General features: G+C 48.6%; 1 protein-coding gene across 2 annotated transcripts in view; it reads left to right on the top strand.

Annotated features, from left to right (window-relative positions):
• The window catches only part of STX2 (syntaxin 2), a 273,207-nt gene that overhangs the window by 232,798 nt on the left and 14,005 nt on the right, over window positions 1–26,404 (top strand). Inside the window, exon 10 of one of the 2 annotated variants that reach the window (XM_063964646.1) lies at window positions 8,587–8,715. The exons of the other annotated variant lie outside the window; for it this stretch is intronic. Within the exon in view, the coding sequence (XP_063820716.1) occupies window positions 8,587–8,670 (84 nt within the window). The 3' untranslated portion in view covers window positions 8,671–8,715. The remainder of the gene's footprint in view (window positions 1–8,586; window positions 8,716–26,404) is intronic. 2 annotated transcript variants of the gene reach the window in all.

Below are 26,404 nucleotides of genomic sequence, written 5' to 3'. Positions count from 1 at the left end.
TTTTTTTTTTTTTGGTGGTGTTTTCTTCGTAAAGTGACTGGGAACCCCAATTAGTGCACCGTGTCCCCTCGCATGGCGAACAAACTTCGGGCAAGGTTCCTCGCTCCACTACCGCTGCGCTCGGCACAGGTTACTGTTCCCAATTGTAGTCTACGTGGATCATAAAGTATGAAAAGTCCAAAAATTGGGGGGGGGAGTGAAAAACTCATGTCGACCTTTCGAACTGTCGACCTAGTACATGTCGACCTAGTACATGTCGACCTAGTACATGTCGACCTAATGCATGTCAACCAATAGTGGTCGACCTAATGACTGTCCACCTAAGTGATGTCGACCTAATGACCGTATCCCGGTTGCAACTGATCGTATTTTAATGCAGAAAAAAATAAACCAGAATGTGTTTACACTTAAACATTCATATATGGGGCCTGATTCAGATGTGGTTGGAGGGACAGCACATAGCGACTGTCAGTGATTGCTAGTCTGCTGCCTTTTGGGGATGGGGGAGGGTTTGCCTCAGATTTGGGGGAGTGCCAAGGCCAGGGTCTCCGTCTTACGACAGAGATTTCCTGACCTCTTTGTAGCTACTGCAGCAGCCAGCTTGCTCGACCCCATGGATGACGTAGCTAGCCGAGAGTGTTGCATGTGATCCGATGCTGCGTCCTAGGACGCAGTACGGATCACTAATGCAAGCAGGAGGCGTCTACTTATATCAGACGCCTTCTGCTGCATTACCATACTAGTGCATTGCTGCTGCTTCCATGTAAGTGTCAGTGATTGCACCTCCAACCACATCTTAATGAGGCCGCTGGTGATTATCAGGTTTTGAAATAGTTATATGTGTGTATATATTATATAATAACACATACATATGTACACATGATTCCACATATTTTAAATAGCTACTCTGCCTTGGGGATAGGTATGGAATCCCGGCGGTCAGGCTCCTGGAGTTCAGGAGACCAACGCTGGGAAACAGACAGCCAGATCCCTACAGCGAGCGCAGCATGTCCCCTCACGGGCACACTGCGCTTGCCACGCTTCGGGCCCAATGACGACATTCACACTATTATATCCCCCCCCCCCCCCCTTGGGTGGTGGCATGGACCACCACCCAAGGGTGAATACGGGCTTGGGTTGGAATTTCAACCGCCAGCATTTCCCCGTCTGTCGGGATTCTGGCGTCGTTATCCTGACTGCCGGGATCCCGACAGCCTGTAATTTCTCTAACGTCCTAGAGGATGCTGGGACTCCGTAAGGACCATGGGGATAGACGGGCTCCACAGGAGACATGGGCACTTTAAGAAAGACTTTGACTCTGGGTGTGCACTGGCTCCTCCCTCTATGCCCCTCCTCCAGACCTCAGTTTGATACAGTGCCCAGAGGAGCTGGGTGCATTTCAGGAGCTCTCCTGAGTTTCCTGTAAGAAAGCATTTTTGTTAGGTTTTTTATTTTCAGAGAGCCTGCTGGCAACAGACTCCCTGCATCGAGGGACTGAGGAGGGAGAAACAGACCCACTTCTCTGAGTTTCAGGGCTCTGTTTCTTAGGCTACTGGACACCATTAGCTCCAGAGGGATCGGTACGCAGGTCTCACCCTCGCCGTCCGTCCCAGAGCCGCGCCGCCGTCCTCCTCGCAGAGCCGGAAGATAGAAGCCGGGTGAGTATGTGAGAAAAAGATCATCACAGGCGGCAGAAGACTTCAGATTCTTCACGGAGGTAACGCACAGCACTGCAGCTGTGCGCCATTGCTCCCATTCACCTTACACACTCCGGTCACTGTAAGGGTGCAGGGCACAGGGGGGGCGCCCTGGGCAGCAATTTAAACCACCTATATGGCATATAAGTGTATATACATGTACAGCTGGGCACTGTACATGTATATAGAGAGCCCCTGCCATAATTTGAATTATTTTGAGCGGGACAAAAGCCCGCCGCCGAGGGGGCGGGGCTTCTCCCTCAGCACTCACCAGCGCCATCTTTTCTCCACAGCACCGCTGAGAGGAAGCTCCCCGGACTCTCCCCTGCTTGACACACGGTGAAAGAGGGTTTTTTAAGTAGAGAGGTGGTACATATTTGGCGCAATACAGATTACAAAGCGCTACTAGGTAAACAGTGTTTTTCCTGGGTCGTATAGCGCTGGGGTGTGTGCTGGCATACTCTCTCTCTGTCTCTCCAAAGGGCCTGGTGGGGAACCTGTCTTCAGAAAAAGGGCTTCCCTGTGTGTGTGTGTGTGTGCGGTGTGTCGGTAGGCGTGTGTCGACATGTCTGAGATTGAAGGCTCATCTAAGGAGGAGGGGTAGTGTATGAATGCTAGGCCTCCGTCAGCAGTGCCGACACCTGACTGGATGGATATGTGGAATGTTTTGAGTGCAAATGTTAATTTACTGCACAAAAGATTAGACAAAGCTGAAGCTGGGTTACAGTCAGGGAGTCAACCCATGCCTGTCCCAATGTCGCCTGGACCTTCGGGGTCTCAGAAGCGCCCACTATCCCAAATAGCTGACACAGATACCGACACGGACTCAGACTCCAGTGTCGACTACGAAGATGCAAAATTGCAGCCGAGGGTGGCAAAATGTATTCGATATATGATTATCGCTATAAAAGATGTTTTGCATATCACTGAGGAACCCCCTGTCTCTGACACGAGGGTGCACATGTTTAAGGGAAAGAAACCAGAGGTCACCTTTCCTTCCTCACATGAGTTGAACGATTTATGCGAAAAAGCGTGGGAAACTCCAGACAAAAAACTGCAGATTCCCAAAAGGATTCTAATAGCGTATCCTTTCCCATCACAGGACAGAATACGGTGGGAATCCTCCCCTAGGGTGGACAAAGCTTTAACACGCTTATCAAAAAGGATAGCGCTTCCATCCCAAGATACAGCTACCCTCAAGGATCCTGCTGACTGCAAGCAGGAGGTTACCTTGAAGTCCATTTACGCACATTCTGGTACGTTACTCAGACTGGCTATTGCGTCGGCCTGGGTTTGTAGTGCTGTTTTGAGACTCTTGATAAGGATACCATTTTAATGACTCTAGGGCAGGGCTGGCCAAACCAGTCCTCGAGATCTACCAACAGTACACATTTTCCAGACCACCTAGCTGGTGCACAGGTGTAGTCATTACTAACTAAGATGTGCTGCATTCATTCCTAACTGACAATTCTACAGATCTCCAGGAGGCCTGGAAAACATGAACTGTTGGTAGATCTCGAGGACCGGTTTGGCCAGCCCTGCTCTAGGGCATATAAAAGATGCTGTCTTATATATGAGAGATGCTCAAAGAGACATTAGTTTACTGGGTTCCAGAATAAACGCTATGTCTATTTCTGCTAGGCGTGGCTTATGGACCCGGCAGTGGACAGGTGATGCCGACTACAAGAGGCATATGGAGTTGTTGCCTTACAAGGGTGAGGAATCGTTCGGAGAGGGCCTCTCGGATCTTGTCTCCATGGCTACGGCAGGTAAATCAAATTTTTTGCCATATATTCCCTCACAATCTAAGAAAGCGCCTCATTATCAAATGCAGTCCTTTCGTTCCAATAAAAGCAAGAGAGCACGTGGATCATCCTTTCTTGCCAGAGGTAAGGGCAGAGGGAAAAAGCTGCACACCACAGCTAGTTCCCAGGAACAGAAGTCCTCCCCAGCCTCTGCTAAATCCACCGCATGACGCTTGGGGCTCCCCTGAGGGAGTCGGCTCCTGTGGGGGCACGTCTTCGACTGTTCAGCCACGTCTGGGTCCACTCACAGGTGGATCCATGGGCAATAGAAATTGTTTCCCAGGTTTAAAAGATAGAATTAGAAGAAGTGCCTCCTCGCCGGCTTTTCAAATCGGCCCTACCGAAACAACCCCTGGAAAGGGAGATAGTTTTACAGGCAATTCACAAATTGTGTCTGCAACAAGTGGTGGTAGAGGTTCCCCTGCTTCAAAGAGGGCAGGGGTACTACTCAACTCTGTTTGTGGTTCTGAAACCGGACGGTTCGGTCTGACCCATATTGAATTTAAAATCCCTGAACCTTTACTTAAAACGGTTCAAGTTCAAGATGGAATCGCTCAGGGCGGTCATCGCCAGCCTGGAAGGGGGAGATTTTTGGGGGTCTCTGGACATAAAGGATGCATACCTGCATGTCCCCATATATCCTCCTCATCAGGCGTACCTGAGCTTTGCGGTACAGGATTGTCATTACCAATTTCAGACGTTGCCGTTTGGGCTTTCCACGGCCCCGAGAATTTTCACCAAAGTAATGGCGGAAATGATGGTGCTCCTGCGCAAGCAGGGTGTCACAATTATCCCGTACTTGGACGATCTCATAAAAGCGAGATCAAGGGAGAAGTTGCTGAGCAGCGTATCACTTTCACTGAATGTGTTACAGCGACACGGCTGGATTCTCAATATTCCAAAGTCGCAGCTGAATCCTACAACTCGTCTGTCCTTCTTGGGCATGATTCTGGACACAGGCCAGAAAAGGGTTTTTCTTCCGACTGAAAAAGCACAGGAACTCGTGACTCTAGTCATGAACTTGTTGAAACCAAAACAAGTGTCAGTACATCATTGCACTCAAGTTCTGGGAAAGATGGTGGCAACATACGAAGCCATTCCATGCAAGGACCTTCCAATGGGACCTATTGGACAAATGGTCCGGGTCGTATCTGCAATTGCATCAGAGGATTACCCTGTCCCCCAGGGCCAGAGTATCTCTCCTGTGGTGGCTAAACAGGGCTCACCTTCGAGAGGGCCGCAGGTTCGGCATTCAGGACTGGATCCTGGTGACCACGGACGCGAGCCTCCGAGGTTGGGGAGCAGTCACACAGGGAAGAAATTTCCAGGGACTTTGGTCAAGTCAAGAGACTTGTCTTCACATCAACATCCTGGAACTAAGGGCCATATACAACGCCCTACGTCAAGCGGAGATCTTACTTCGCAATCGACCAGTTCTGATCCAGTCAGACAACATCACTGCAGTAGCTCATGTAAACCGCCAAGGCGGCACAAGGAGCAGAGTGGCAATGGCGGAAGCCACCAGGATTCTTCGCTGGGCGGAGAATCATGTAAGCGCTCTGTCAGCAGTGTTCATTCCAGGAGTGGACAACTGGGAAGCAGATTTCCTCAGCAGACACGATCTGCATCCGAGAGAGTGGGGACTTCATCAGGAAGTCTTCGCGCAGATTGCAAGTCGATGGGGACGACCCCAAATAGACATGATGGCGTCCCGTCTCAACAAAAAGCTGCAAGGGTATTGCGCCAGGTCAAGAGACCCTCAGGCGGTAGCTGTGGACGCCCTAGTGACACCGTGGGTGTTCCAGTCGGTATATGTGTTTCCTCCTCTTCCTCTCATACCCAAGGTGTTGAGGATAATAAGTTAAAGAGGAGTGAGAACAATTCTCATTGTTCCTGATTGGCCACGAAGGACCTGGTATCCGGATTTGCAAGAAATGCTCACAGAAGATTCGTGGCCTCTTCCTCTAAGGCAGGACCTGTTACTACAAGGTCCCTGTCTGTTCCAAGACTTACCGCGGCTGCGTTTGACGGCATGGCGGTTGAACGCCGGATCCTAGCTGAAAAAGGTATTCCGGATGAGGTCATTCCTACGCTAATAAAGGCTAGGAAGGACGTGACATCTAAACATTATCACCGAATATGGAGGAAATATGTTTCTTGGTGTGAGGCCAGGAATGCTCCTACCGAAGAATTCCACCTGGGCCGTTTTCTTCACTTCCTACAAACTGGAGTGAATTTGGGCCTAAAATTAGGCTCCATTAAAGTTCAGATCTCTGCCTTATCCATTTTCTTTCAAAAGGGATTGGCCTCATTACCTGAAGTACAGACTTTTGTGAAGGGAGTTCTGCATATTCAGCCTCCTTTTGTACCTCTGGTGGCGCCTTGGGACCTTAACGTGGTGTTAAGTTTACTTAAGTCACATTGGTTTGAACCACTTCAGACAGTGGAGTTGAAATATCTCACCTGGAAGGTGGTCATGTTGTTAGCCTTGGCTTCGGCTAGGCGAGTGTCGGAAATTGGCGGCTTTATCCCATAAAAGCCACTATCTGGTTTTCCATATGGATAGAGCGGAATTGCAGAACCGTCCTCAATTCCTGCCTAAGGTGGTCTCATCCTTTCATATGAACCAACCTATTGTCGTGCCTGTGGCTACACGTGACCTGGAGGATTCCGAGTCCCTTGATGTGGTCAGGGCTTTGAAAATTTACGTGGCCAGAACGGCTAGGATCAGAAAAACAGAAGCACTGTTTGCCCTGTATACAGCCAACAAAGTTGGCGGCCCTGCTTCAAAGCAGACTATTGCTCGCTGGATCTGTAACACGATTCAGCAGGCGCATTCTACGGCAGGATTGCCGTTACCGAAATCGGTTAAAGCCCATTCCACTAGGAAGGTGGGCTCTTCTTGGGCGGCTGCCCGAGGGGTCTCGGCACTACAGCTGTGCCGAGCTGCTACTTGGTCGGGGTCAAACACCTTTGCAAAGTTCTATAAGTTTGATACCCTGGCTGAGGAGGACCTTGCGTTTGCTCAATCGGTGCTGTAGAGTCATCCGCACTCTCCTGCCCGTTTGGGAGCTTTAGTATAATCCCCATGGTCCTTACGGAGTCCCAGCATCCTCTAGGACGTTAGAGAAAATAAGATTTTAAACCTACCGGTAAATCTTTTTCTCGTAGTCCGTAGAGGATGCTGGGCGCCCGTCCCAAGTGCGGACTACTTCTGCAAGACTTGTATATAGTTTTCTCTGACATCCTAGTGGATGCTGGGTACTCCGTAAGGACCATGGGGTATAGACGGGCTCCGCAGGAGACTGGGCACTCTTAAAAGAAAGATTAGGTACTATATCTGGTGTGCACTGGCTCCTCCCTCTATGCCCCTCCTCCAGACCTCAGTTAGTATCTGTGCCCGGCCAGAGCTGGATGCACCCTAGGGGCTCTCCTGAGCTTCCTAGAAAAGAAAGTATTTGTTAGGTTTTTTATTTTCAGTGAGATCTGCTGGCAACAGACTCACTGCTACGTGGGACTGAGGGGAGAGAAGCGAACCTACCTGCTTGCAGCTAGCTTGGGCTTCTAAGGCTACTGGACACCATTAGCTCCAGAGGGATCGAACACAGGCCCAGTCCTCGGTCGTCCGGTCCCAGAGCCGCACCGCCGTCCCCCTTGCAGAGCCAGAAGAACGAAGAGAAGTTGAAAATCGGCGGCTGAAGACTCCGGTCTTCATTAAGGTAGCGCACAGCACTGCAGCTGTGCGCCATTGCTCCCTTAGCACACCACACACTCCGGTCACTGATGGGTGCAGGGCGCTGGGGGGGGGGGGGGGGGCGCCCTGGGCAGCAATTAGATTACCTTACTTGGCGATAAGCACATAATACAGTCTGATAAACTGTATACGTGCATTAACCCCCGCCATTAAAGTACATAAAAGGACAGAAGCCCGCCGCTGAGGGGGCCGGGCCTTCTTCCTCAGCACACCGGCGCCATTTTCTCTTCACAGCTCAGCTGGAAGGAAGCTCCCCAGGCTCTCCCCTGCAGTATCCTGGTACACAAAGGGTAAAAAAGAGAGGGGGGGCACATAAATTTAGGCGCAAAACTGTGTATATAAGCTGCTATAGGTGAAAAATCACTCAGTATAGTGTACATCCCTGTATTATATAGCGCTGTGGTGTGTGCTGGCATACTCTCTCTCTGTCTCTCCAAAGGGCCTGGTGGGGGAACTGTCTTCAAATAGAGCATCCCCTGTGTGTGTGGTGTCGGTACGCGTGTGTCGACATGTCTGAGGTAAAAGGCTCCTCTAAGGAGGTGATAGAGCGGATAAGTGTGTGGGAGGGTGTCTCCGTCAACAACGCCGAAACCTGTTTGGATATGTGTAAGTGCTGAGGTAAAATTATTGCACAAAAGGTTAGGGAACAGAAAGGAATTCTACCCTGGTCTGTCCCTATGTCACAGAGTCCTTTCCTTGTACTGTCCGTCTCCTCTGGGCACAGTTTCTCTAACTGAGGTCTGGAGGAGGGGCATAGAGGGAGGAGCCAGTGCACACCCAGAGTCAAAGTCTTTCTTAAAGTGCCCATGTCTCCTGCGGAGCTCGTCTATCCCCATGGTCCTTAGGGAGTCCCAGCATCCTCTACGGACTACGAGAAAAAGATTTACCGGTAGGTTTAAAATCTTATTTTTACCGCATACCCTGCCTTGTAACCGTTTCATTATATTTTGGTTTTGTTTTGTTTAGCAAATTAGCTATTTTGTTTGGTATTTGTACTGTATTTTCATTTTTGACAACCCTGAATACTGTTATTTTCTTCTACTTTCTTTTCCACGGCAATGAACATATACTGTACAGTGGTTTGTGTTTAAAAAAAACAATAATACCAAATATTGTAATTGCTTTGCTTTTTAATTAGTGTTGAACCCAAGACCTCACTGATGTGAGACAGTAATGCTACCAATTACAGTAACCATGCTGCCCACTGTAATCTTTGTTTGAATGATAATATATATAAAGTTACTGTAAAGCAGACTGACCACTTGTAATTGCCAGGGTTTTCTTGTGAACACGATTTAAGAAAAAAATAAATAATTTTGTTTGTTTACAGAAAACATGGATCATTGCCATTTTAGTGCTCGTGGTGATTGGCTTAATTGCCTTAATTATTGGTTTGTCAGTTGGCCTTAAATGAAGCTGTGATTGTTTCCATTATATGTGCACATGTGAAAGTGCAGCAGTAAGTAATCCATATTTTTCTGTGCTCCCTCATTATATCATCATCTTGGGAACAGCAACAAACTCGTTATGGCACCAGCTCAAGGATTCTACCGTTATATTGGGAATACTACTTTCTAGTTATTGTATAGGAAAAATATGCATGAAGTTGTTTTTTTGTTGCCCAAGCTGATTCTATAAGGAGTGTGCAATACGTCAGAGCACAATATCCAAATTACATATATGCACAAATTATATACAGTGGTGGAGGGTAGTTTTGGTATTTGTCACCGTATTCATTCCAACTCCACACTTGCTTAAAGAGGAACCACACCTTGCTATCCAATCTCCCCTCACCAATGCTGATAGTAAATAAAATGGACTCCTCCAGTGAATGGAACATTTTAGTATATTTTGTTCTTTTTTCTACTGCTTGCTGATGTGCACTTTCTATGGTATATTTATTAAAGTGCGGGTTTGTAGACGTGAAGATGTTGCCTATAGCAACCAATCTTATTCTACTTATTTATCTAGCACAGGCATGTCAAACTGGTGGGTCGCCTGTGGCCCCTAACGCTTGCTTATGCTGCCCGGAGGTTACTATTGTAAAAATAGTTGAATGCAGCCCGCCACTGGCTCCTGCGAATGAAGCTTAGCTCCGTTTGGGTAGCATTCGTTCTGTGCATGTGCAGCAGCTCTTTATTGTGGAGATGGGGACATATCCACGGGGGGAGCTGCTGTTCAATAATTGACAATCCACCACCCATTTAAGACCTCTTATAATGGTAAACAACTGTGTTATTTGTGCTAGTTTTGCTGCAGATTCCAGCACTGTTGAAGTGGTCCGTCTCCACTCGCGGCTAGCAGCTGCAGAGACCATTTACATATTCCTATAACGTTTTTCTTGTACTTATTTGTACACGCACTACTATATTATTAAATTAACCCAAATAGTTTGGGCTGCATGCCCCTTATGATGGGTGTGAGCACTTTACAAAACAGCTGTTTATGTGCAGTGGAATGAGAGTAAGGGATTTTGGTTTGGTTCCACTTTTCGAAGTGTCACCTTTTGCACATGGTCTGTGGTATTGTGTTCTGTATATACTAAATTAGTGAGTTTTGTTCACTTGTCTTATCACTAATTATGAAAATGTTCCAGGTTGGAAATCTGAAGTGTCGCTGTAGGGACTTTGATCTTTTATTATAACTCTTTGTATTGGTGAATTAGACTGTAAAATTCTCTATAGCTATAAAATTATATATTTATTTAATAATGTAATAGAATGATATACAATTTTAAAAAATGTAACATCAATTAATTAGCAATGAATTTTAATTAGCAATTAATTGAGTATATTATTATTGAGAATATTTTACAAACCTTCAACCTTACTGTACAAAATGGTGAATGCAAATAGGGCTGCTACAAATGTTTAGTACTGTACATGTTTCTAGGTTTAGACTGTGTGTATTCTGCCCCCTGGTGTACAGTTGACACTTTGCAGCAAATACACTGCTGACAAGTTTATACATTTATAGGGTGTTCCATTTCATATTATGTATACCTTTTTAGCATTAACGTGACCTAATTAAATTGGTAATGCAGTTAAATACCTTTCTCTAACGTCCTAAGTGGATGCTGGGGACTCCGTAAGGACCATGGGGATTAGCGGCTCCGCAGGAGACTGGGCACAACTATAAAGAAAGCTTTTAGACTACTGGTGTGCACTGGCTCCTCCCACTAAGACCCTCCTCCAGACCTCAGTTAGATTCTTGTGCCCGGCTGAGCTGGATGCACACTAGGGGCTCTCCTGAGCACCTAGAAAGAAAGTATATTTAGGTTTTTTATTTTCAGTGAGATCTGCTGGCAACAGACTCACTGCAGCGAGGGACTAAGGGGAGAAGAAGCGAACCTACCTAACAGGTGGTAGTTTGGGCTTCTTAGGCTACTGGACACCATTAGCTCCAGAGGGATCGACCGCAGGACCCGACCTTGGTGTTCGTTCCCTGAGCCGCGCCGCCGTCCCCCTTACAGAGCCCGAAGCACGAAGAAGGTCCGGAAAATCTGCGGCAGAAGACTTCGGTCTTCACCAAGGTAGCGCACAGCACTGCAGCTGTGCGCCATTGCTCCTCATGTACACCTCACACTTCGGTCACTGATGGGTGCAGGGCGCTGGGGGGGGGGGGGTTGACACAGATGTCGACACGGATACTGACTCCAGTGTCGACGACGAAGAGACTAATGTAACTTCCAGTAGGGCCACACGTTACATGATTGAGGCAATGAAAAATGTGTTGCACATTTCTGATGTTACCCCCGGTACCACAAAAAAGGGTATAATGTTTGGAGAGAAAAAACTACCAGTAGCTTTTCCTCCATCTGAAGAGTTAAATTAAGTGTGTGAAGAAGCGTGGGCTTCCCCTGATAAAAAGCTAAAAATTTCTAAGAGGTTACTAATGGCGTACCCTTTCCCGCCAGAGGATAGGTCACGCTGGGAAACATCCCCTAGGGTGGATAAAGCGCTCACACGCTTATCAAAGAAGGTGGCACTACCGTCTCCGGATACGGCCGCCCTGAAGGAATCTGCTGATAGAAAGCAGGAGGCTATCCTGAAATCTATATATACACACACAGGTGTGATACTGAGACCGGCTATAGCTTCAGCCTGGATGTGCAGCGCTGCTGCTGCGTGGTCAGATTCCCTGTCAGAAAACATAGATACCCTAGACAGGGACACTATTTTGCTAAACGTAGAGCATATAAAAGACGCACTTTTATACATGAGGGATGCACAGAGGGATATTTGCCGGCTGGCATCCAAAATTAGTGCAATGTCCATTTCTGCCAGGAGAGGGTTATGGACTCGGCAGTGGACAGGTGATGCAGATTCCAAACGACACATGGAAGTTCTGCCTTATAAGCGTGAGGAATTGTTCGGGGATGGTCTCTCGGACCTTGTTTCCACAGCAACAGCTGGGAAGTCTACATTTTTACCCCATGTTCCCTCACAACCAAAGAAAGCACCGTATTATCAAGTACAGTCCTTTCGGCCCAATAGGGGCAAGCGGGTTAAAGGCGCGTCCTTTCTGCCCAGAGGCAGAGGTAGAGGGAAAAAGCTGCAGCATACAGCCAGTTCCCAGGAGCAAAAGTCCTCCCCCGCTTCCTCTAAGTCCACAGCATGACGCTGGGGCTCCACAGGCGGAGCCAGGTACGGTGGGGGCCCGTCTCAAAAATTTCAGCCATCAGTGGGCTCGCTCACGGGTGGATCCCTGGATCCTTCAAGTAGTATCTCGGGGGTACAAACTGGAATTCGAGACGTCTCCCCCCCCCCCCCCCCCCCCCGCCGTTTCCTCAAATCTGCCTTGCCAACCACTCCCTCAGGCAGGGAGGCAGTGTTACAGGCAATTCAAAAGCTGTATTCACAACAAGTGATAGTAAAGGTGCCCCTACTTCAACAAGGAAGGGGTTACTATTCCACAATGTTTGTGGTACCGAAACCGGACGGTTCGGTGAGACCCATTTTAAATTTGAAATCCTTGAACACATATATAAAAAAAATTCAAGTTCAAGATGGAATCGCTCAGAGCGGTTATTGCAAGCCTGGACGAGGGAGATTACATGGTATCGCTGGACATCAAGGATGCTTACCTACATGTCCCCATTTACCATCCTCACCAGGAGTACCTCAGGTGTGTGGTACAAGATTGTCATTACCAATTCCAGACGTTGCCGTTCGGTCTCTCCACGGCTCCGAGGGTCTTTACCAAGGTAATGGCGGAAATGATGATACTCCTTCGAAGGAAGGGAGTTTTAATTATCCCGTACTTGGACGATCTCCTGATAAAGGCGAGGTCCAGAGAGCAGTTGTTGGTAGGGGTAGCACTATCTCGGGAAGTGCTACAACAGCACGGCTGGATTCTAAACATTCCAAAGTAACAGCTGGTCCCTACGACACGCCTGCTGTTCCTAGGGATGGTTCTGCACACAGAACAGAGAAAAGGGTTTCTCCCGGAGGAAAAGGCCAAGGAGCTGTCATCTCTAGTCAGAGGCCTCTTAAAACCAAAACAGGTGTCGGTGCATCATTGCACGCGGATCCTGGGAAAAATGGTAGCTTCCTACGAAGCGATTCCATTCGTCAGGTTTCATGCAAGAACCTTTCAGTGGGACCTGTTGGACAAGTGGTCCGGATCGCATCTGCAGATGCATCGTCTGATAACCCTGTCTCCGAGGACAAGGGTGTCTCTGCTGTGGTGGCTGCAGAGTGCTCATCTTCAAGAGGGCCGCAGATTCGGCATACAGGACTGGATCCTGGTGACCACGGAGACCAGCCTTCGAGGCTGGGGAGCAGTCACACAGGGAAGAAACTTCCAAGGACTATGGTCAAGTCAGGAGACTTCCCTGCACATAAATATTCTGGAACTAAGGGCCATTTACAATGCCCTAAGTCGGGCAAAACCCCTGCTTCAACACAAGCCGGTACCAGTCAGACAACATCACGGCGGTCGCCCATGTAAATCGACAGGGCGGCACGAGAAGCAGGACGGCGATGGCAGAAGCCACAAGGATTCTCCAATGGGCGGAAAATCACGTGTTAGCACTGTCAGCAGTGTTCATTCCGGGAGTGGACAACTGGGAAGCAGACTTCCTCAGCAGGCACGACCTCCACCCGGGAGAGTGGGGACTTCATCCAGAAGTCTTTCAAATGATTGTAAACCAGTGGGAAAAACCACAGGTGGACATGATGGCGTCCCGCCTAAACAAAAAGCTAGAAAAATTTTGCGCCAGGTCAAGAGACCCGCAGGCGATAGCTGTGGACGCTCTGGAAACACTGTGGGTGTACCGATCGGTTTATGTGTTCCCTCCTCTTCCTCTCATACCAAAGGTACTGAGGATAATAAGGAGAAGAGGAGTAAGAACTATACTCATTGTTCCGGATTGGCCAAGAAGAGCGTGGTATCCGTAACTTCAAGAAATGATGTCAGAGGACCCATGGCCTCTACCGCTCAGACAGGACCTGCTGCAGCAGGGGCCCTGTCTGTTCCAAGACTTACCGCTGCTGCGTTTGACGGCATGGCGGTTGAACACCGGATCCTGAAGGAAAAGGGCATTCCGGAGGAAGTCATTCCTACGCTGATAAAAGCTAGGAAAGAAGTAACCGCAAACCATTATCACCGCATATGGTGAAAATATGTTGCGTGGTGTGAGGCCAGGAAGGCCCCAACGGAAGAATTTCAGCTGGGCCGGTTCCTGCACTTCCTACAGTCAGGGGTTGCTATGGGCCTTAAATTGGGTTCCATTAAGGTCCAGATTTCGGCTCTATCGATTTTCTTCCAGAGAGAATTGGCTTCACTACCTGAAGTTCAGACTTTTGTTAAGGGAGTGCTGCATATTCAGCCCCCTTTTGTGCCTCCAGTGGCACCTTGGGATCTCAACGTGGTGTTGGATTTCCTAAAGTCACATTGGTTTGAGCCACTGAAAACCGTGGATTTGAAATATCTCACGTGGAAAGTGGTCATGTTGTTGGCCTTGGCTTCGGCCAGGCGTGTTCAGAATTGGCTGCTTTGTCATGTAAAAGCCCTTATCTGATTTTCCATATTGATAGGGCAGAATTGAGGACTCGTCCCCAGTTTCTCCCCAAAGTGGTATCAGCTTTTCATCTGAACCAACCTATCGTGGTGCCTGCGGCTACAAATGACTTGGAGGCTTCCAAGTTGTTGGATGTAGTCAGGGCCCTAAAAATTTATGTTTCCAGGACAGCTGGAGTCAGGACGACTGACTCGCTCTTTATCCTGTATGCGCCCAACAAGTTGGGTGCACCTGCTTCTAAGCAGACTATTGCTCGCTGGATCTGTAGTACGATTCAGCTTGCACATTCTGCGGCTGGACTGCTGCATCCTAAATCAGTGAAAGCCCATTCCACGAGGAAAGTGGGCTCTTCTTGGGCGGCTGCCCGAGGGGTCTCGGCTCTTCAACTTTGCCGAGCTACTACTTGGTCAGGGGCAAACACGTTTGCAAAATTCTACAAATTTGATACCCTGGCTGAGGAGGACCTTGAGTTCTCTCATTCGGTGCTGCAGAGTCATCCGCACTCTCCCGCCCGTTTGGGAGCTTTGGTATAATCCCCATGGTCCTTACGGAGTCCCCAGCATCCACTTAGGACGTTAGAGAAAATAAGAATTTACTTACCGGTAATTCTATTTCTCATAGTCCGTAGTGGATGCTGGGCGCCCATCCCAAGTGCGGATTGTCTGCAATACTTGTATATAGTTATTGCTTAACTTAAGGGTATTGTTGAGCTATCTGTTGAGAGGCTCAGTTGTTATCATGCTGTTAACTGGGTATTGTATCACGAGTTATACGGTGTGATTGGTGTGGCTGGTATGAGTCTTACCCGGGATTCAAGATCCTTCCTAATTGTGTCAGCTCTTCCGGGCACAGTATCCTAACTGAGGTCTGGAGGAGGGTCTTAGTGGGAGGAGCCAGTGCACACCAGTAGTCTAAAAGCTTTCTTTATAGTTGTGCCCAGTCTCCCGCGGAGCCGCTAATACCCATGGTCCTTACGGAGTCCCCAGCATCCACTACGGACTATGAGAAATAGAATTACCGGTGAGTAAATTCTTATTTTTACAGTTTAATGTTCTTCTACTAACGCTAAATGTTTTTTGGTTCCATATGTATCTTTATTACCCCATCATGGGCAAACATAATCTAACAGGGGTAAATTTACTTGAGCTTCTAAAACGTGCCCATAGCAACCAATCACATGCGGTCTATTATTTTTCTGCTGCCTTTTAGAAAATGATAGCATCGAATTGGTTGCAGTGGGCGACATCACCAATTCTCTGTTCTAGAAAAACAAACAAAAGTAAATGTTTAGAATACCTTAAGCTTGGGTACACACTGGCTGATATATCAGCTGTTCTATTGAACGACCGATACACAGTATCGCTGCCCCGCCGGCCAGTGTGTACCAACGATATGTCAGTGAACGCTAGGTTCAGAGACCTAGCGTGTTAGCCCTGCTGCACACACGATGACCAATATATCTATAGATATATTGGTGCATCGTTGTGATTGATGGCTCAACTGCCCGCCATCGTTGTGATTGATGTAAATGCCCCCCCCAGTTTGTAATGTCAGTCACGACTGATCGGGCTGCATTGATCTGCAGATATATTTATCAGTGTGTACCCAGCATTAGACACAACATCCATCTGCCCAGTTTAAGAAGATGGGAACCTCACTAGAAGAAGTGTGCTCAACATGACTGTAGAGTTCTTGGCACAAAAGTATTATGCTTATATAATAGTAGAGACGACGCTAAAAACAATTGTATTTTGACAAAAAAACTGTTGAATGGTTTGATCACTTTGCAGCCAGAAAGTGCAGTGTAGCAGTGTCATTTTAGTTGCTGTTCTACCGGCAAACAATATTTTGGTATGAACTAAACAAACTTCCTGAGCAGGTCTGGAATCGTTAACCTAATTCTAAATTTGTTTCTGCTGCGGGGTACACTGGGCTCCACAAGGAAAGACACAGGGGTGTAGAGTAGGATCTTGATCCAAGGCACCAACAGGCTGAAAAGCTTTGACTGTTCCTAGAATGCATAGCGCCCCCTCCTCTATAACCCTGCCTCCCAGCACAGGAGCTCAGTTTTGTAGTTGGTGCCGTAGATAGCAGGCACATAACAGAGGGGCTGCGCTGAGCAGCCCTGAGAAGAGCTTTTTAGAAAAAAAGTGAAGACTTCAAGGGCAACAGCAGTGTGTATATGTCTTTTGACATTCACTGCTGCAGCTCCATCTCTCCCCAGCGGCGCTGTACACTCCCGAGCCCTGGTTGCCGGGTAACTACAGCAGGAGGTTCCGGGTTTCTTCCATGGTCAGGCACACACGACGGGGACTCTCCGGGATCGCGTGGCCGCGCTTCGGGAGGTGGTGAGTGGGTCCCGCTTGCGATCCGGCGCGGTCAGTGGGAGGCGGGCCGCGTGCGCTGGCGGTGGACACTGTGGCAGTACAGGCGATCCCACTAGTTCACCAGGGCATGGGTGCAGGTCAGGTTTTCTCTTAAAGCCATTTTAATAGTAGCCCACAGTACCTGGTGGTTTTGCCAGCAGGGGGATAAGGCTTAGTCCTGGAGCCCCTCCCCCAGCCCCAGGGCACCATTTCCCGCAAATGTTCCCACCCTGGAGCTGCATATCTGTCTCTCCCTCACTCCATGTCAGTGTCTGGGCGCCATTTCTCTCAGCTACACTGTTCCTGGGACTGCTTGGGCAAATCATCCTGTGTAAAGCCGCCTGGTTGTCAGCGCTGTGACTTTACATGACGCCTTAAGTATTCTACCTGCCTATTAGACAGTGTTAGTTAAGAAAGAGTGCATTTAGTCAGGGTTTTCTAGTACAGTTACCCTGTGATATACATCCAGTTCTTGCTGTGCAGTGTTATATCTATTAATTACATAGCTATATCAGCTGGTCCAGTGCAGTATTATTGTTGGTAATGACCTCTGCATTGTATAACTGTGACTATATGTGTGTGCATTAGCTTGCGGAGTGGTTTCCATTTCGTGTCTCTCACTCAACTTGCTATCCCTATATTCTATAACCTGAGGGGGCTTGGTGCGTCAGGTCTTATAATAATATAGGATATTCACAAGATATACTCTAATACGTATTTTTCTCTGTGATTTTAGTCACCGTATCTCTCCTGTGTCCCTGCTTGTGCTGACTACACTGCGTCGGGGTTTGGGTAAGAGGTATTGTGCTGCTGCCAATTGTACTGTTACCTGATACTGCAAGTTAAATCATGTCTGCTTCTGACGGTAACAGTTCTGGGGCAGAACACACTGCTGGTGTTGCTGAAGCCACAGATCCATATGAGGAGAATATAGCAGCTGTGGGTTCTGGTTCTGGGGGCTCCTTGCCCCCCAGTGGAACTGTGGCAACGGAGGTCCATAAAGACCCACCGTGGGCTGCTTTTTCCACGCTTCTGCATACACTAGTTAATAAATTAACACCCCCTATGGGACCCCCTATGCCGGTACAACCGTATGTGGTCCCTGCAGCTAATCCGCCGTGGGCGGACAATTTATCTGCTCAGTTGAAGAAGTTGAACCAGTCCCTGACTACTAAAAAGTCTGACCCTCGCTCGCCTAAGCCCAAGGGGTCCTCTAAGCGAGCTCTTATCTCCTCACAATCCACTGCTGTCACTGACACCTCGTCTGATGAAGATGGCACTTACACTGACCCCACAGATTCTAACTCAGATACTGCTGATGGGGAGGGTGGTTCACATGTGGATGTTCCTGATCTTTTGGAGGCTATTAAGTTGATTTTACAGATTACGGATGATCCCGAGCCATCCGTCCCTCCTAAGAAACCAGATAAGTTCAAGCGTCAGAAGATGGTTAAACAAGTTTTACCTCACTCTGACTACCTAGTGAATATACGTCAGGAACCCTGGGAAAACCCGGGTAAGAAGTTTGTGCCTCAAAAGAAGATGCTGGCTCGCTAACCCCTCGCGCCAGAGCTGTCTAAAAATTGGGAAACACCTCCTCCAGTAGACTCACATGTGGCTAGGATGGTGGTTTCCTCAGCTCTACCTGTCACTACCGTCACGTCTCTGAAAGAGCCTACGGATAAACGTGTGGAGGGTTGTCTGAAAGCGATTTACACCCTCACGGGTGCTGCACAAAGGCCCACTATTGCAGCAACATGGGCTGCAGAGGCTATTGAAGCATGGGCCCAATGCTTGTCATATATTGTCACAGCTTCTCGCTATATTAAAGAGGCAGCTTCTGATGCCGGTATCCTAGCAGCCAAGGCCTCTACTACATCAGTCCTGGCTCGCCGGATTTTGTGGCTGAGATCCTGGTCTGTGGATCTGGACTCTAGAAAAACCCTGGAGGTACTCCCTTTCAAGGGAGATATTCTGTTTGGGGAGGACTTAAATAAGATGGTGGCTGACTTGGCTACTGCCAAAACCGCCTGTCTGCCAAGTACCGCACCTTCTGTCTCGAAGGCTAAAGGTACTTCCTTTTGCCCCTTTTGTCCTTCAGGTAAAGCAAAAGGTCAGGCGTACAACAAGCAGGCCCGCACTTCCAAACCTGGTAAGCCAAAGCCCAAAAGAGCCTGGGCGGCCCGTCAGCCAGCTTCCAAGACTGATAAGCTTTCCGCATGACGGGGCGGGCCTCCCCCTTGGGGATCCCCGGGTGGGGGGCCGGCTTCTAGGGTATACCCAGGAATGGTTGAAGACCACTTCAGATGCTTGGGTACGGGAAGTCGTCACTCAAGGTTACGCCATAGCCTTCAAAAACCGACCCCCTCATCGATTTTGCCAGACAGACGTCCCGTTGGACCAGACAAAGGCAAACACACTCTACATTCGGTGGTACAGACCCTCCTGGATACAGGAGTCGTAGTACAGGTGCCTCTTGCGCAGAGGGGCCGGGGGTTCTATTCTCCGCTATTTCTAGTCCCGAAACCGAATGGGTCCTCCCGGCCCATTCTCAATCTCAAGGCATTGAACAGGTTTGTGAAGATTTCCAAGTTCCGTATGGAAACCCTTCGCTCTATAGTTCTGGCCTTGGAACCTGGGGACTACGGGATGCTTACCGGCATATTCCTATAGCAGCGTCACATCAGCAATACCTGAGGTTTGCGATTGGCAACCTCCATTACCATTTTCGGGCGTTACCTTTTGGTTTAACTACGGCTCCGCGAGTCTTCACCAAAGTTATGGCGGTAATGACGGTGGTACTCCGCCGTCAAGGGGTCAGGATACTGTCGTATCTGGATGACTTGTTAATACTGGCAAATTCCCCAGACCTTCTCCCACGTCATCTGGATATGACTGTCCGGTTTCTACAAGCCCACGGGTGGCTCATCAACTGGAAGAAATCCTCCCTGGTCCCTGCTCAGAGCATGGTGCACCTGGGAGCGCTATTGGACACTCACAACCAGAGGTTGTTCTTGTCTCAGGAGAAAGTCCTGAAGCCTCAGGACAGAATTCGTTGCTTCCTTTCTCGTCCGCAAGTGTCGATACATTCGGCGATGCAGGTGCTGGGCCTCATGGTGTCCGCATTCGACATGGTGGAGTATGCTCAATTCCATTCTCGCCCCCTCCAGAAGCTGATTCTAGCCAAGTGGGACGGCCTGCCTCACCGGATCAGGTCTCAAATGATCTCCTTGACTCCGGAGGTCCATCTGTCGCTGCTATGGTGGCTCCAGGGCCGACAACTGTGCAGGGGCCGTCCATTCTGGATCTCCAACTGGATCCTGTTGACGACAGATGCCAGTCTAAGAGGTTGGTGCTGGAGCAACACTCCCTTCAGGGTCGGTGGACCAAGGAGGAATCTCTCCTCTCGATCAACATTCTGGAATTGCGGGCGGTCTTCAATGCGTTGAACCTGGCCCAGCATTTAATTCAGAACCGTCCTGTTCAGGTACAGTCGGACAACGCCACCACAGTGGCTTACATAAATCATCAAGGCGGCACTCGAAGCCGCTTGGCAATGAAGGAAGTTTCACGGATTCTACATTGGGTGGAACGCCATCTACCGGCCATATCGGCAATATTAATTCCGGGAGTCCTGAATTGGGAAGCGGACTTTCTCAGTCGTCAGGACGTACATGCCGGCGAGTGGGGCCTCCATCCAGAAGTGTTTCAACTACTAGTGGAAAAGTGGGGCCTTCCAGACGTGGATCTGATGGCGTCTCGACACAATCACAAGGTTCCGGTCTTCGGAGCAAGGACAAGGGATCCTCAAGCAGCATTCGTGGATGCGCTGGCGGTGCCGTGGAGGTTTCGGCAGCCGTACGTGTTCCCTCCGGTGTCACTCCTACCCAGGGTAATTCGGAAGTTCAAGCAAGAAAAAGGAAATCTGCTTCTCATAGCTCCAGCGTGCCCCAGACGGCACTGGTTCTCAGACCTGTAGGGCCTATCGTCAGAGCGTCCAATTCTACTTCCACAACGCCCAGAGCTTCTCGTTCAGGGCCCCTGTGTCTACCAGGACCTAGCCCGGCTGTCTTTAACGGCGTGGCTCTTGAAGCTTCCGTCTTAAGGGCTAAAGGGTTTTCTGAGGCGGTCATTCAAACTACCGTATGTTGCGGGCCCGGAAACCGGCTTCAGCTCGGATTTACTATAGGGTCTGGCATTCTTATTTTGTTTGGTGCGCATCTAACGATTATGACGCTTCCAAGTTTAGTATAGCCAAGTTGTTGGCTTTTCTTCAGCAGGGCCTGGACTTAGGCCTGCGTCTGGCCTCCCTCAAGGTTCAAATATCTGCCTTCTCTGTGTGGTTTCAGAGAAAAATTGTGACCTTACCCCGATGTGCATACCTTTACTCAGGGTGTGTTGCGTACCCAAACTCCCTATGTCCCGCCTGTGGCTCCTTGGGACTTGTCTGTGGTTTTGGAGGTGCTACAAGAGTCTCCGTTTGAACCTCTTGGTTCAGCTGATCTTAAGTGGCTTTCCCTTAAGGTGGTGTTTCTGCTGGCTATTGCCTCAGCTAGAATAGTGTCGGATTTGGATGCCTTGTCCTGTAGTTCCCCATATCTGATATTTCACCGTGACCGGGCGGTTCTTAGGACTCGTCCCGGATATTTACCTAAGGTGGTTTCTTCGTTCCACCTTAACCAGGAGATTGTGGTTCCGGCACTTGTTTCTCCTGATCTGTCTCCCAAAGAGCGGTCTTTGGATGTGGTACGGGCTCTCTGTATCTATGTGAAGAGAACTGCTTCTATAAGGAAATCTGATTCTCTCTCTGTGCTGTTTGGATTTCACAAACTGGGCTGGCCTGCTCACAAGCAGACTTTGGCCAGATGGATTAGAATGGTGATTGCACATGCTTATGTGAGGGCTGGTCTGTCAGCTCCTGCTCTCACATTACGGCCCATTCTACTCGGTCTGTTGGACCTTCTTGGGTGGCCCGCCGTGGTGCGACCCTTGAACAATTGTGCAAGGCGGCTACGTGGTCATCAGTGAACACGTTCATAAGGTTCTATGCCTTCGATACTGCCGCTTCCCAGGATGCTTCCTTTGGACGCCGGGTTCTTGTGCCCGCTACAGTGCGTCCCCTCCCATAATGAACTGCTTTAGGACATCCCCTATGTCTTTCCTTGTAGAGCCCAATGTACCCAGCAGCAGAAAACGAGTTTTATGGTAAGAACTTACCTTTGTTAAAACTTTCTGCGAGGTGCACTGGGCTCCACAAGGTGCCCACCCTGACGCACTTAGCTTCTTTGGGTTGGTATGGCATTAGCCGCTGACACTTCTCTTGTCGTGAGAGTGTGGTGTATGTGGCTACTAACCGTTGTCGTCTCTTTTCCTGCTACTGCATTGGGCTTGTTAACTGAAAACTGAGCTCCTGTGCAGGGAGGCAGGGTTATAGAGGAGGCGGCGCTATGCATTCTGGGAACAGTCAAAGCTTTTCAGCCTGTTGGTGCCTCGGATCAAGATCCTACTCTACACCCCTATGTCTTTCCTTGTGGAGCCCAGTGTACCTCGCAGAAAGAGTTTTAACAAAGGTAAGTTCTTACCATAAAATTCGTTTTTCCAGTAAGAAATGCAATAGAGTTGTACAGGTCACAAAATAAATATGCCTACGTTCCGTTTTACCCATATTGTACATATTACCGGCTGCGAGGCAATGTTAATGCCATATACGTATGCAAAACGAAGACTTTTGTTATCGGCACTAATAATATACTGCAAATCTGTGTGTAGCTAGCAAATGTTTATATTTGCTAGATATACACAAATATACAGTATATTGTGCTAGCGGTACATAATGCTTAACAATACATTTTCTGTTATACTAATGCTTTCAGCATTGAATGAAAGTGTGATTGTGCAAAATCCCTGTGACAGTAATAATAATAACAGTAAAGTCTAGCATGAACACTAGTGTGTGTGTGTGTGTGATATATTTGTGTATTCATTTATGTGTGTGTGTATCATCGTTGCCGCAATGTATGCACACACATTGTGGCAGCGACTAAACATGCCGGGTATGAATAGACGCAATCGCACAGTGTATTTCTTACGGATTGTGTCAAACCAGTTGCACCCACGATTAGGGTAGCTATCTGTATATACAGGTATATGTATAGATAGATAAATACATGTACAGTTCTTCTTATTCTTTCAATCCTGTAGGAAATATCCTCACACCAGAAAAGATCACCCAAAGAAAAAGTCAAGTGGCCAATCAGTAAAAGATACCAAGCATTTATTTTCAGTTTAAACAGTAATTTCTCTTATGTCTTAGAGGATGCTGGGGTTCACATTAGTACCATGGGGTATAGACTGGTCCCTTGGGAGCCATGGGCACTTTAAGAGTTTAATAGTATGGGCTGGCTCCTCCCTTTATGCCCCTCCTACCAGACTCAGTTTAGAAAATGTGCCCGGTGGAGCCGGTCACAGCTAGGGGAGCTCCTATGAGTTTTAGTTTTGTTGTTTTTTTTAAAGAGTTTAGGCACAGGGAGGCTGCTGGCAACAGCCTCCCTGCTTCGTGGGACTTAGGGAAGGGGGGGGGAGTAGTGTCCAACCCTAGAGGTTAATGGCCACTATCTTCACTGACAGGACACTGAGCTCCTGAGGGTGATGATCGCAAGCCCCTGAGGCGACCGCTCGCTCCCGCAGCACTGCCGCCACCCCCTAACAGAGCCAGAAGAAGTCGAGTGGTGAGTAGGATACCGGTGAGCCGGTGAGAATGGCGGCATATGCGCTCCGGAGGGCTCAGAGGCACACTGCAGCGCTGTGAGGGGCGCCCTGGGCCAGCGCAATACCCTACAAAATGGTCACTAGAGCTATCGGGGACTCTGTCTACTGCCAGCAATGTGCTACCTTAGGCCAGTATAATCTTCTAAAGTGCGGGAAGACGCACTATTACAAGGGGGCGGAGCGTCTCCTCAGAGCGGATCCAGCACTCACCAGCGCCATTTTCTCCCTACAGTTCCACAGACAGAGACGCTGACAGGGAACGCTGACCCTCCACATAACTCCAGTTATCCTGTGCGGTACCAGGGCGTTATAGAAGGGGGGGGGGGGGGGGGTTTTAATCACATAACAACTGTGTAGTCTATTTAGGTTACTCAGTCAGCGCCAGGCTTTTATGTGTGCTGGCTCCTTAACTCTGTGTCTCTCTGAAGGTACTTGGGGGAAACTGTGTCTGACATTTTCCTGTGTGTGTGTACATATATCTCACATTGCCATGTCCAGGGACTCTGTATCTTGTGCTGCAGAGTGTGTATCTTCTCCAGAGGAATCCATTCCATGTACTCAGGAATGTAATATAATGTCTCAGCCTGCTAAATCCGAACCATTGTGGGTGGCTTCAGTTAAGGGAATGATATCCCAGATTTCATCTAGGATAACTCATAATGAGACTGAAACACAGGTTTTGAGAAAATCTGTAGAGGTTTTGTTGTGTTCTGTTCCCAATGCCTCCTTAAGATCCCCTGGTATATGCCCACAAAAACGTGCTCTTGCCCAGATAATGCAACTCGACACTGATACGGGTGACGGGGATATACAGGGGGAGGGGGGGGGGGGAGGAGGCGGCATCCATTGCTAAGGGGGTGCAGCTCATGATTAAGGCCATTAGGGACATTTTACACATTGCTGACAAAGTACCTGAGCAGGTCGAGGAGGCTTACTTTACAGAGAATAAGAAAGCCTCCCTTACCTTCCCTGCGTCTAAAGAATTAAAAGCACTGTTTGAACAATCCTGGTAAAACCCAGAGTAAAAATTCCAGATCTCAAAAAGGGTTCTCATTGCTTTTCCTTTCCCTGAAGAGAATAGGAAAAAGTGAGAAAACCCCCCTGTAGTAGATGCTTCTGTATCTAGATTGTCTAAAAAGGTGGTTTTACCTGTCCCTGGGTCTACCGCTTTGAAAGAGCCGGCAGGCTGCAAGATTGAGACTACGCTCAAATCCATATACACTGCTTCAAGCGTGGCGCTAAGGCCCACTATCGCTTGTGCATGGATTTCTAAAGCCATAGTAAAGTGGTCAGGCACATTACTAGAGTATTTAGATACTATGGATAGAAGTGACATTGAAATGTTTTTACGTCACATACAGGATTCTGCACGTTTCATGGTGGAGGCCATGAAGGACCTTGGTCATCTGAATGCACGGACTTCTTCCATGACTGTCTCGGCACGCAGGGGACTCTGTGCCAATGGTCTGCGGACGCAGAATCCAAGAAGAGTGTGGAGTACCTACCCTTCACAGGTCAGGCTCTATTTGGGGAAGCGTTAGATGCGTGGATCTCCATTGCAAATGCTGGTAAGTCGACCTTTCTTCCATCTGCTGCACCACAGACTAAGAAATCATATTCTACGTCTGGGATGCAGTTCTTTCAGACCGCTAAAGCAAAAAAGTCCAAATCCCCACCCACTTTCTTTAGAGGTGGCCATGGGAAATCCCGAAAAACTACACCCGCAGGTTCCCAGGAGCAGAAACCTGGTTCTGCTTCCTCAAAATCCTCGGCATGACTGTGGATTTCAGTCAGGTCTGGGCGTCCTCTTGCCTGGATCCCTGGGTACTGGAAATTGTTACCCAGTACTCGGGCTTGACAGCTTTGCTGACAGAAAGTGCTATCCTACAGGAAGCCATTCAAAAATTGCTGAGGTCAAATGTCATTGTTCCGGTTCCACCTCTCCTACACCACAAGGGTTATTACTCAAACCTGTTTGTGGTACCGAAACCGGATGGTTTGGTAAGACCAATATTAAACCTAAAGTCATTGAACCCCTACTTGAGGGAATTCAAATTCAAGATGGAGTCTCTGAGAGCGGTGATCTCGGGTTTGGAGGAAGGGGAATTCCTGGTATTCCAGGATATCAATGATGCGTACCTCCACATCCCGATCTGGCCGCCGCACCAGGCTTATCTCAGATTTGCGCTACTGGACTGTCACTATCAATTCCAGGCGCTGCCATTTGGCCTCTCCACGGCACCAAGGGTGTTCACCAAGGTGATGGCGGAGATGATGCTACTCCTCCGCACGCAGGGTGTGAACATAATTGCTTATCTGGACGACCTACTGATAAAAGCGTCTGTTACAGACCATTGCTCTCATGACTGAACTACTCCAGGATCATGGATGGATCCTGAACCTTCCAAAGTCGCATTTAGAGCCGACAAGGAGACTGTCCTTCCAGGGGATGAGGGTGTTTCTGCCTGAGGAAAAAGCGTTGGTGATACAAACAATGGTCCGGGATGTCTTGAAGCCAGCCCGGGTATCTGTTCATCAGTGCATTCGCCTTCTGGGAAAGATGGTTACCTCCTACGAGGCTCTACAGTACGGAAGATTCCATGCACGGTCTTTCCAGCTGGATCTCCTGGACAAATGGTCGTGATCTCATCTTCTCATGCACCAGAGGATACGTCGGCCACCGAAAGCAAGAATATCGCTCCTCTGGTGGCTGACAACTTCCCACCTACTAGAGGGTCGCAGGTACGGGATTCAGAATTGGATCCTCCTAACCACGGATGCAAGTCTCAGAGGTTGGGGAGCAGTCATCCAGGGGGAAAACTTACAAGCAAGGTGGTCAAGTCTGGAATCCATCCTTCCGATAAACATTCTGGAACTAAAGGCCATGTACAACGGTCTAATACAAGCGGCACATCTTCTAAAAGATCAGGCCATTCAAGTTCAGTCGGACAATGTAACGACAGTGGCCTACATAAACCGACAAGGCGGAA

The sequence above is a fragment of the Pseudophryne corroboree genome, chromosome 1 (genome assembly GCF_028390025.1).
Source record: "Pseudophryne corroboree isolate aPseCor3 chromosome 1, aPseCor3.hap2, whole genome shotgun sequence".
Classification (NCBI taxonomy): Eukaryota; Metazoa; Chordata; class Amphibia; order Anura; family Myobatrachidae; genus Pseudophryne; species Pseudophryne corroboree.
Note: the sequence above shows the minus strand (reverse complement) of the source record. Positions and strands in the feature narration are given on the sequence as shown.